At 38.8% G+C, this 12301-nt stretch overlaps 1 protein-coding gene across 2 annotated transcripts in view; it reads left to right on the top strand.

The window, feature by feature from the left end:
- Nucleotides 1-11976, top strand: part of tmtc2b (transmembrane O-mannosyltransferase targeting cadherins 2b) — a 92411-nt gene extending 80435 nt beyond the window's left edge. The window contains exons 11-13 of one of the 2 annotated variants that reach the window (XR_005708012.1): nucleotides 2708-2771; nucleotides 8173-9421; nucleotides 10881-11976. Coding sequence is in view for 1 of the 2 variants with exons in the window: in XM_040133904.1 (XP_039989838.1) it covers nucleotides 2708-2771; nucleotides 8173-8352 (244 nt within the window). In the remaining variant the exon portion in view is untranslated. Of the gene's footprint in view, nucleotides 1-2707; nucleotides 2772-8172; nucleotides 9926-10880 lie in introns of those variants that run through there. The other variant, XM_040133904.1, reaches the window with a different exon arrangement.
- The last annotated feature ends 325 nt before the right edge of the window (nucleotides 11977-12301 follow it).

Genomic DNA, 12301 nt, shown 5'->3' with positions numbered 1-12301 from the left:
AGCTCTCTGTAAGATTCTTAACCAGCTGCTTTACGCATAGCTCTTCCCCCACCTGTCCGATCAGGCAGGATCTTCACCACCAACAGCTTTCAGTATTGAGAGCCTCTTCCAGGGTCCAGACCCCTGGCAGCTAAAGAGAGCTTCAAGTGGTGTTTGGGCTGAACTTTTCTCTGCCTGCTTGGCATGGGGTCCCACTCCACAGCTCATGTTCTTTATGTTGTTTGTCTTGGATGCAGACATGGAAAGGCCCTTGGTTGGTAGGAACACAAGTGAATCAACACGGGAAGGGAAGAGATTAAAAGGAAGGGCAGAAGCTCTCAGATGTGCAAATGTTTTTTATTGCCCTCCTGAGCCCTCGGTTTTTGATCATTTTGCTTCCAAACTAGTAATTTCCTTCGGCCTCTTTTGAACAATTCTGATGTTTTTTTTTAAAGTAAAATTACACTGCAGCATCACATAGTAACATACAATCCAATACTCTAAAAGACACACAAAAGCAGTATATGCAGTCATAGTTTACCTCATGGTTTCCCATCCAAACCACGTCTTATATAATAATATAATACACCATATCTGAAAGATTACTGTATTGATTATTAGATTATTGTATTTAACTATCATGTCATGTCATAATGTTAGGTATGCCAATTTGTGCACATTTGGCTGAATCCATTTCCAGAAACTGTATAAATTGGTTTGATTTGATAACCTTATGATGATAATAAAAAGGGGGAAAAAAATGGTACATTAGGTTTACTGCACATACTGTATTACCCTTAGGGAGGATTTCTATGTTCAGTTTTGCATTCTAACAGAGAGGATCTGACTCTTAAAAAAATTTAATTCTTTGCTCAAGGCAGATGGGACGGCTGCGGTTTAGCACAAATATCCGGCTGTTGTTGAAAATGCAATTTGTTCATTCTGTCATTAGAATCCAGCAACTTCAGATTTATAAGCAGTACTGTCACTGTTGTGATTTGTGCGTGTCTGGGGTTAATAAAGTATCTCTAGAAAACAAGAAGTCAGACTAAAAAGAACAGTGGTTGAGTGCTGATTTGAAATATGATCAAGATTTTTTCTCTCCATGGATTTTTTTTCATTAATTCCTATTCCATTTTCCCATTAGAGTCCTTCTCTTCATTCCTGTGTTCTTGTAGTCTCACATTGACTTTCCACAGGTTTAATCCCAGGCAGCGGTTCACATACTTGGCCTACATTGTCTTCTGCACTCTCAAAACCCGCAGTCAGACAACCCGTGGAGGTTCTGCTACTCCTTTGGTCATGGTGTGGCAGCACTCCAGTTCTCCGCAGATAAAGTGTTGATAAATTTGATAATAATATTATAGAATTAGATTTGTGCATTTTCTTTCTCAGAGGATTGTGCTCTCTAAATATTATGCTGGCAAACAAACATATGGTTGTGGTTGGACATGAAACCCGCATTTATAATCTCAGGACAAATTAAGCAACTTGAGTCGATGTCTGGATCTCTACTGGAATGTAAAATGCTTTTCTTTTTTTTTTACAGAGCTGGAAAAATTCAGTTGTACTAAAAAAATAAACAGCATTGGCATGTTCTTCTTTATATCTGAAGTATGTTAGTGGATAACATTTCTTTAGTCATGTTAGCGACGTCGCTCCTTAGATGGCAGTGTTGGTCGGTTTACTGTTACAGCTAACTAAAAAACATAAATTCTTTGCTCATTGATCACAAACATCATCTTTCAAACCAAACAAAAATAATACGTGTGTACTTAGGCTGCTGACCTGGTAATCCTAAAATAAAGGCTTTGCCTTTTATCTGAAACCATATGGATGATGATCCCTTGGCAGACTTCAACAGCCAAATGAAACTGGTTTCAACGACCTCACTTCCTTTGATCATTACGACTTAAGGGGCTCCACAGCCAGCCGCCTCTGACTGTCCTTGACTTTGTCAAAGTTTGTTTGCAATGAGGCAGTTGTTATAATCAGTGACAAGCATGCAGCTGTGGACCATAAAGGTCTATTTTCTGAGATACCAGAGTAGTAATAACAGGAAAGGCCTTGTGACATAGGAGCCACTTGTGTATAACAGTAGTGGATTATGAAGGAAGATAGGAAGCATAATATAGGACATTCCTGTCCTGTCTGCAGGTTTTATGTCCTCAGGAACAAAGTATTTCTGGTTCCAGGAACTCATGCCGACTAGCCATCTGCCCAAAAATCCTTTTTGACGCAGTGTGGCATATACAGCATGTTTTGGTGCATCCGGCCACCCCCTCTGCTGTCCTGTTTGTTACGATAGTATGATTTAATGATTTTGTGTTTCCATACTGTCTTCAGTGGTGCAGTATCTGTCCAGAATGTCAAACCTTACCCCATCAGCTATACAGAAGTGTACGCTGAATATTTCGGATCAGCCATGGTTTTTTGATAAGTTATCTTCAAGTACCCAATAAGCCAAATGTCATGACCCCAAGGCTCAATTAGAACAGAAAGTGCCTGCAGTGCACTGCTCAGCACAGATGTTATCAAGTGAAAGATGCTATCGAACGAGAAACCTACAGGCGACTGGATCGGCTTTTCTCATTCCTCATGCTGCTCCCTCCTGTTATTTTCTCAGTGACCCCTGAGCGCTAGTAAACATGCAGGGTTCAAGGCATCATCCTAAGCCAGAAGCAGTAAAGATGAGTAATGATTGCCTCTCTCTGTTTTCCCCTTGCAGACAAGCCAGCCTAAATGAGGCAGCCGAGAAGTACTACGGACAAGCAGCAGGCCTGAGACCCAATGTGAGTACAACCACAACTAGCTAATCACCCACATTACTATTTACCCTGATGGACACTGTGCAATCACAGTCTGGATGGCGTTCCAGTATTATTACTGCCCAGTCTGCCTTCTCACAATGGCCTTCATTGTCAGTAGATCTCAGAAAAATAAGGGCTAGGCTTTGACCAAGTTCAGAGGTTTGTTTATGTAGCATCCATCATCAACTTCAAAGGAGAGGCCAGGGTAAGCAAATTGAAAAGAATAATGATAATAACACTCAGTCACAGGACTTTGACATCTTGAAAATGAACGTGGTCCAGCCTTTGAGAGCTCTGACAGGAGGGGTCGAGTTGTTTAAGTGAGGGGTGCAGAGGGAGAAAAATATGTCTGGCATGTGGTCACACTGTTTGTTCCTGTCTCTTGATTAGAAGAAATCACTTTAGGATTAATGATCAAAATATATCTGGACAATGTTATACAGACAATAAAATTTGCTTGGCAAACACGCCAACCCTAGTATAAAATATACAAACAATGACAAACAAAAAGACAAACTAAAAGAGTATAACAAAAGGATAACATTTTAAATTTCCACAGAAACCATGAAATTGAGCTCCTATCCCCTTTGTTGTCCTCATTGTCAATGTAGTGTTCAACTTTTGCCAAAACATTGCGTATTTTTAACGTCTGATTAAACCCAGATGGAAGGTAAAAAAATAATTTTTCTCATTGCTCCAGCTCAAATGCATACAAAAATAATGTAAGAGGACCATAGAATTTAAGGTGAACTGTGGGAATGGTTCCATTAGTTCTGTTTTATTAGCAGTACAGACTCTACTCATGCTGTGACCACACTCTTACATCCGATCACTACTTACTTGTTTCTCTGTTTATAGAAGTTGGAAGTTATAGAAAGATTAGGGAATCTTAAAGGAATAGTGTGGATTTATTTATTTATTTATTTATTTATTTTGACATAATATGCGAGGACCCACTGGTACCAAAGAAGGCCAAGCTAATGGAAACATACGAAGCCACCGTAGCCCTCAAAAACAAATCTGTCAAGGTTCTGCTTTCTTCTGCTGTCTGGCAAGTCACTGCTCATTTGGTGACTGTTTGATGACATTACAGATACAAATGAGCAGCACCAAAAACACATTTTCCCCATAGACGACAATTACAAAAGGATGTCAATGAAACTGGTGACAGGACAACTGCAAACTTCAGACAAAGCAAATTATCACTCTTTTTATAAAGAAGTGAATCATAACTATTAAGATCTAATCATTTGTAAATGTAGTGAAAACATTTTTGGTGAAGGCACTGGGTTAGCAACTTTCAACAGAATGAACGCATGCCACTTCTAGTATTCAATTCTCTTACTACATCCATGATGTACACCCACATTCACACCTACAGAGTAAGTAAGTCAACTTCTTAATGCGCAGAGACATTTTCAACCAATGAGAGGACAATTGTCATGCTGCTCCCTGATCGATAAAAAATACATGCTGAGGAGGTTCGTGTCTCCCACAGTTCGATTTCAGGACCAGATCAGTGTTATTTTCACGTGACCATTTCTTGGCATCTGTAATTGTACAAAAACACATCTATGTCCACAACCAAACACTGAGACTTGTTTTTGCCCCTACTTTGTCACTTTTGCTTGGATGCCTTGTGGCATTTGTATTGCTTACAGCTGAGGCACAATTGTAATTTAGCATTTTAATCCATCTTCTTTACCATTATCCTTTGTTCTTTGCGATGCGACTTGACTTTAAGCCATGTACCCTGTCCATTTTCATTTGTCATTTCATGCTTCCTGCAGCTTGACTCTTCACTCTCCAAAGGCACTGGTGTTTTGTATTAGGTACATATGTCTACTTGCTCTGAGTGAGAGCGGACAATTCCCACCATTCAAAGGATTTAGTCCTTTAGTCCTACGATCCCCTCTATCTAGACGAGTTAAATCCTATCGGATGCTTGGTTTACTTTGGTTGTTCTCTGCACCCTATGACATCTGTCCTTTGAAAGTTTCCCATTCCATGTAGATATTCTTTACCTAAATGCTTTTCTGGAGTCATTATGTTCAGGTCATTCCCAACCTAGCTTCACATTCCACTCTGGCAGTCTTAATAGCATATGCTGCTTTACAGTCCAGGCTAATATGCTCCACATCTGGCCAGGCCTGTGCAGCTACATGCCAGTTTTGGGAAGGGTAGGGAGGCAGAGAGGTTACAGAGCAGCAGGAAATGAGGAAAAAACTAAAGCTTCTGACAAGGGAACATTTTGCAGAGTTTTGCAAGTGTTGCAAGGGCAAGTAAGAATGCAGGGGTAGGAGAATAAATCACAAAAGTCTTAGCTAGATGAAGTAGGAGGAGATGGCTTGGGTGAGGAAAGGTGGGAGATGGGCGCAAGGAAACTAAACTTGGGAACTGATAAGTTTTGCATAGGTGTAGGGACAGATCTTTTGAACCTTAGTTCCGCTGCACTGAGAGGAAAACCAGGAGTCACCTGATTTTCTACCCGGCAGTCCTGCTCAGCGCTTCATATGTTATGTCACTCATCATGTATCTATCCTGAAGGATCTCAGAAAGCTTTCAATGCAAGCGTGTTAGCTTTTGCCTGTTTAGGTCAGCTTCTCATGCACTTTCCAGTTTGATTTGTCTCTCCAGCATATGGACAGATTTTTATTATCTGCCTTTAAAAGTCATTCCAAAGAACAACTCCTTTTGGCACAGACTTTGTTTTTGACTCTGGCAATAATCTTGTTAAAAGCTCACTCCTTATTGGCTTTCCCCTACAACCTGTATCATCTCTAAAGGGAAAACTTTCGAAACCATTGTCGTACCCTGTGAGATCAATGTATTGCCGTGGGCTAAAGAGAATGATACGAGAGGCATAAATTGTCACTGAAACATTCCCGTGTATATTCGCCAACAACCAAATCAACAAACGCAAGAAAATGCCTTCTCAAGGAGCCAAGCAGGGTATTATTTGGCCATTGTCCTTCTCTCACTTAAATGTCTCCAAAAACTGCATTTATTCTGAGCCACGTTAGCTTATAAACTGACTGACCTGTTTGAAACATACGGCAGCTAAAGGATGATTACACTTCACTTAACATAGAATCATCACCAACTCCAAAAAATGGCATTAACACTTTTTTCCAAATATACACCTACACCACTTGTCACCTCCACATTGCAGACACAGTATTTATGTGCCACTTTTCAACTATGCCCTTATATAAAAACACTTATACTTTTACTAGTCAAAAAAATGCTAGCCAAACCTCCTAACTTGCAAATTGATCCCCAAGTGTTATTTTGTGGTTTGACCCTCAAATGGTGGGGTCAAACAGAAGGAAATTTGTAGCACAAAAAGCCTCAGAATTAGCCCAACCATTAAAGTCAAGAACTCTGGCTGCTCCTGTGAATAATAATTGAAACACTAGGGAAAATGTTGTTTTCCTAAGGGCTTAATGTAATTTCACAATATTACGCGAGTGGTATCTAATAATTTAATCCTGCACATTTGGAGTCATGGAGCAACAGTAGTATTGTTGGTCTTGCAAGCCTTTACTTTGGCCAAAGCATCTGCAGCACATTTTATACATGTTGAGGTAAGAAGTGGCTCCTCTCTAAGGGACAATAGGATTATCCCAGAGTGTCTTTGATTTATTCATCGGTATAATTCTCCCTATGAGAAACGTACTGTAATTGGACATGTTCCCATTGATATTCTCATGCACGGAGCATCACTCATCCAACCCTGACACTGGAATAACAGAAAGATGTTTTCAGGGGTTTTGTGAGACAAGGGTGGAACGGTCCAGCAAAGGGGGGCAGTTCACACAACCTACAGTTTGGGCAAAGGAAGATAAATGGCCATACAGTGTGAGAGTGCCTATGTTTGTTAACTTCTCTGAAAAGGTGTTCTTAATGCATGGATAACTTTACCTTGAATATGCAAAGTATAAACTTCATACATACTTTAATAAAAAGGGTTCAGATAGTAATCTTTGTTTGCTTGCCCTTATGTTCGAAAACAGAATTTGTGTTTCAGAGATTTGTAAAGATAAATCTTTTATATATCGGTATATTTTAGTATGCTCTTAAAGGTTTTTTGTTTTGTTTTTTTTTTTTGTAGAACTGCTGTTGATGTGAATGGTTCACATTTCCACGCATTTCACATAACATTCCACAGATTTCTCATAACATTTATAGAAAATCGCTTTTCTGTGTTGTGCTGAGAATTTCTCTTGATTAGTTAATCAGCCATGAGAATGAAATTAAGGCCATGTGACAATGGTGTATGAGTTGATAATTATAGGAAAAGGTCAAAAACGCTGCTGTAAAAGCACATGATTGACCATTTTTACTAAAACTGTTTCATTTGAGCATTCCTTGTTTCCTAGGAATTGACAGTTACAGAAATGAATATAGTCTTAAGCAGTAAAACAGTAGCTTCTTGACAGGGATTAGAATTCTTTTCCACACTTCATACTAAAATGGAGATCAAATGTGGCTCCTCTCTTGGCCTGGATACTTAATGGTCTTACAGTGATTGCACCCTGGACACTTATGTCCTCATGACTCACCCACCCATCTCTGCTGCTGATGATTTTAGCCCACGGCACCAGCAGGAATATACAGTATATTCAGCTAGTCCCACTTCAAAGTGGTGGTTGCTCACTCTGACATGTGTGGCCACAGACATGACACAGGGACACGCAAAGCAGTGTGGTTACCAAGCTCCAAACACTGCACGGCAGTCAGGATGATCAGACAAACAGGAACCAATGGCATGTTGTATAGCCTCATATGATGACCAAATGTGTTATTACAAAACTGTTTTGTTTAAAAGAACAATATAACCGTTTATTTATTTTATTTTATGTATTCATCCACTCTGACATTTTCCTTTGTTTTGTGAAGAAAAAAATAAAGTCTCAATCTGTTCAAAGTTTGTCTGTTTTGGAGTTCAATGTCCAGAGAACAATTCATTGCATGTGGCTAAGGAATATAAAACATTTCTGGTAAAATTCCATTTTTGTGGAATCATGTGTACAAGTATGAATATATAGACTTCATTTGCATTATTCATCTCATCCATTCATGAGCTCTTATTTGAATTTTTTAATTAATAATTTCTTTAGTTTAAACAGACCATTAGTCGTGAATAAGTAACTGTTAATGTGTGTATGTTGGTTCACTTTTTCTGTCTCTCAGGAAGCTGAATCACTATGTTAATACACACTTTCCTATACTACTGTCCTCAACAACAGGGTAGCATCCTGCATTGCTATTCTGGAAGAGAACAGACAGTGTAACTGTGGAACAAAGCTTTAAGCTTGGTGTACTTAGCATAAAACTGATCTTTTCCTAAAAATCACTAAAATCTCATTTTTGGTTTCAGTATCCTGCAGCTTTGATGAACCTGGGAGCGATCCTCCACTTAAATGGGAAGCTTCAAGAAGCTGAAGCCAATTACCTTCGAGCACTTCAACTGAAACCGGATGACACCATCACCCAGTCCAACTTGCGTAAGTTGTGGAACATCATGGAGAAACAGGGCCTCAGGACCACAAGCCCCTGACCTCACCCTGCCCGCCTACAGTACCTGCCATCTGTACGCCAGACCTGGAGGAAAGGATGGCCCATGCGCTCCTCATTCGCTCTTTTCATGCAGGAGAGATGGAGGAGACTCAGGGAGGATGTTTGCTCAGAGAGGCCATGACTGTGCCGCACAGCCCTCCTAATGACTCCTGAGCTCTGCATACCACTCAGGCCAGCAGCTTTCCTCAGAAGCATTGCTCACAGTTTGGCTGGCGCTAAACAGTATTTGGACTTTTTAGACATTTGTTAAAAATAAGTGCTCTCACAGGAACCATGATTATTTTTCTTTTCAGTTATTTTATTTTATAACTAGAGCACTTAAACTTGAAGTGACACCATAGATACATCGTTCAACATTTGTGATGAATTAAGTTTCTTAAATGACTAATTGTAGGTCAGAAGGGTGAAATTTGTCCCCGAGCAGTGAGAGATAAAATACAAAAGAGAGAAAGATCTCAGAGCACTGCACTGAGGGCATTTTCCATCATCATTTAGTAAACTTCTTGGTTTGATCAGATGTTCCACCTTGATAATGAAGAAAATAAGATTATATGAACACACCCAAAATCAGTAAAATCTCCAGTCTGTGTATTTTTTTCACATCCTCAGTGGGTTTGTTTTGCTCATGATATAACACATTCTTCATAATGAATGTAAAATTAGCACCATTATTGTAAACCATTTGTAGCAGATGCCCTGAGATTTGGTGTGAACTTGAAAAAGGGAATTTAATTTGTTAGCCATTACAGCACAACAATAGCCTCAGAAAAGCTCCGCACAGGCTGGATTTTTGGCAAGAAAATGCAACAAGCGAAGGAAGTGGGCCTACTTTCACATTGTAATGCCTTATAATAAAAGGTGTCAGTCTTCTTTAGCAGTGTACAATAGCATGCAGGTGGCATTTTTTACAACTACTGCTTGTGAAACTACTGTTTCACTCTTAAAGAGGCCAAATCACCATGGTAACTTGTTTGACAACGACATTGGGAAGCTATAAATCAAATTATTAAGCCACCTTCCCATGGAAGTCACAGACAACAAAGTGGCAGGTACAGTAGTTTTGGGGACACCGTCTTCCTGCCTGCCGCTTTTACAAAGGAGAGTGTGTGGAGCTGAAACAGATGGAGGAGTTCTTCTAACCAAATACAGAAGCAATGCCGATGCACACCTTTTCGTCATAATGCAGAGACATAGGACATCTGGGGGAAATGTTCTAATTCCTCTGTTTGTGCTGGAATAAAACTAATTTCATTGTGTTTGTATAAATGAATCCTAATATATACCCATATTGTGTCTATTATTCAGAAAATCGTGCAGCAAAAAATAGCCAGACTTCAAGTGGAAGTTTGGTTCGTTACATGAAGTATTTTCCCATGTTGTCAAACCTCTGTTCTCAGTCTTGAGGTCTCATTTTGTATATATTCTGTGTAATTAACATCTGTTTGTTTGTTGTTGACAGAATACAGTAAATGATATGGCACCTTCCCAGAAGTAAGAATATGTGCAGTATTTGTGATCATTTGCTTTTTACCGGCCACAAACCTCCTGAAATATCTGTGTTCTTAGTTTATTACATTGTAAGTTATTGCTTTGTGTTACCTTAGCAACAGAACCAGCTGGCACTGTGTTTTTACAAGTAAAATGAAGGAAGTTAGCAGATATGGTGTATACATTTGTGGTCATTACTGAGAAAAATCTCCAAATACAGTTTAGTGGCCCATTTATCGGTACATACAGTAACACCTGCAATGGTGGATAAAAGATTGAATATATATGTCCCTTGTTGCAGCCATGATAGTGTCAGCATTATTCTGTTTTTGACTGTGATGTTCACTATTGATACGCTGAGTAAAATAGTCACATCTCACAAAGCCCATGTACTAATTTCTCCTGTGTATATAAAGTGTTTATGAATAAACACTGATAATTGTTATTGCTTGAGTGAAGATGTACAAAAAAAAAAGCGATTCACTCTGTGTCTCTGCTCAGGGATCTCAAGCAGTGGGTTATTGCAGAAACTTGTTCACAGAGCGTTTACTAAATTAAAGATTTATTTTTGAAAATTGTTGTATTTGTATAAATTATCGAGATTTGTAGCCTTTTTCTCCTTTTTGTAATATAAAAATGAACAATGTGCCAGAATAGACTTTTTTTTTTCCAATGTTCCTTTTTTTCTGCAATAAATTTATGTTGTTCTGCTTTTGTTTTGGTTCCTGTGCAGCCATTTTTGATGTAGATTTCAGATCAATTTATGGATTTCCTATGGGTATTTAACACTTGCAACATTCAAAAACACACAGTCCCTTCACACTCTGTAGCAACATCACTTCTAAGTCAGTTTTCCTGTATATTCATGTGGGATATCAGACTTAATGGGGCGGTCTTGCATGCTGTGGAACAGGTTTTAAAGGGCATTTAAAGTCCCCCCCTGCAAATTTGCTAAATTGTGTCATAAAATCAACTGAAATGGATCTCCTCTGCTTTGATCTCTGAACAACAAAGTGGCAGGTACAGTAGTTTTGGGGACACCGTCTTCCTGCCTGCCGCTTTTACAAAGGAGAGTGTGTGGAGCTGAAACAGATGGAGGAGTTCTTCTAACCAAATACAGAAGCAATGCCGATGCACACCTTTTCGTCATAATGCAGAGACATAGGACATCTGGGGGAAATGTTCTAATTCCTCTGTTTGTGCTGGAATAAAACTAATTTCATTGTGTTTGTATAAATGAATCCTAATATATACCCATATTGTGTCTATTATTCAGAAAATCGTGCAGCAAAAAATAGCCAGACTTCAAGTGGAAGTTTGGTTCGTTACATGAAGTATTTTCCCATGTTGTCAAACCTCTGTTCTCAGTCTTGAGGTCTCATTTTGTATATATTCTGTGTAATTAACATCTGTTTGTTTGTTGTTGACAGAATACAGTAAATGATATGGCACCTTCCCAGAAGTAAGAATATGTGCAGTATTTGTGATCATTTGCTTTTTACCGGCCACAAACCTCCTGAAATATCTGTGTCCTTAGTTTATTACATTGTAAGTTATTGCTTTGTGTTACCTTAGCAACAGAACCAGCTGGCACTGTGTTTTTACAAGTAAAATGAAGGAAGTTAGCAGATATGGTGTATACATTTGTGGTCATTACTGAGAAAAATCTCCAAATACAGTTTAGTGGCCCATTTATCGGTACATACAGTAACACCTGCAATGGTGGATAAAAGATTGAATATATATGTCCCTTGTTGCAGCCATGATAGTGTCAGCATTGTTCTGTTTTTGACTGTGATGTTCACTATTGATACGCTGAGTAAAATAGTCACATCTCACAAAGCCCATGTACTAATTTCTCCTGTGTATATAAAGTGTTTATGAATAAACACTGATAATTGTTATTGCTTGAGTGAAGATGTACAAAAAAAAAAGCGATTCACTCTGTGTCTCTGCTCAGGGATCTCAAGCAGTGGGTTATTGCAGAAACTTGTTCACAGAGCGTTTACTAAATTAAAGATTTATTTTTGAAAATTGTTGTATTTGTATAAATTATCGAGATTTGTAGCCTTTTTCTCCTTTTTGTAATATAAAAATGAACAATGTGCCAGAATAGACTTTTTTTTTTCCAATGTTCCTTTTTTTCTGCAATAAATTTATGTTGTTCTGCTTTTGTTTTGGTTCCTGTGCAGCCATTTTTGATGTAGATTTCAGATCAATTTATGGATTTCCTATGGGTATTTAACACTTGACAACATTCAAAAACACACAGTCCCTTCACACTCTGTAGCAACATCACTTCTAAGTCAGTTTTCCTGTATATTCATGTGGGATATCAGACTTAATGGGGCGGTCTTGCATGCTGTGGAACAGGTTTTAAAGGGCATTTAAAGTCCCCCCCCTGCAAATTTGCTAAATTGTGTCATAAAATCAACTGAAAT

The sequence above is a fragment of the Xiphias gladius genome, chromosome 8 (genome assembly GCF_016859285.1).
Source record: "Xiphias gladius isolate SHS-SW01 ecotype Sanya breed wild chromosome 8, ASM1685928v1, whole genome shotgun sequence".
NCBI lineage: Eukaryota > Metazoa > Chordata > Actinopteri > Istiophoriformes > Xiphiidae > Xiphias > Xiphias gladius.
This window is presented reverse-complemented; position numbering and strand designations above follow the sequence as displayed.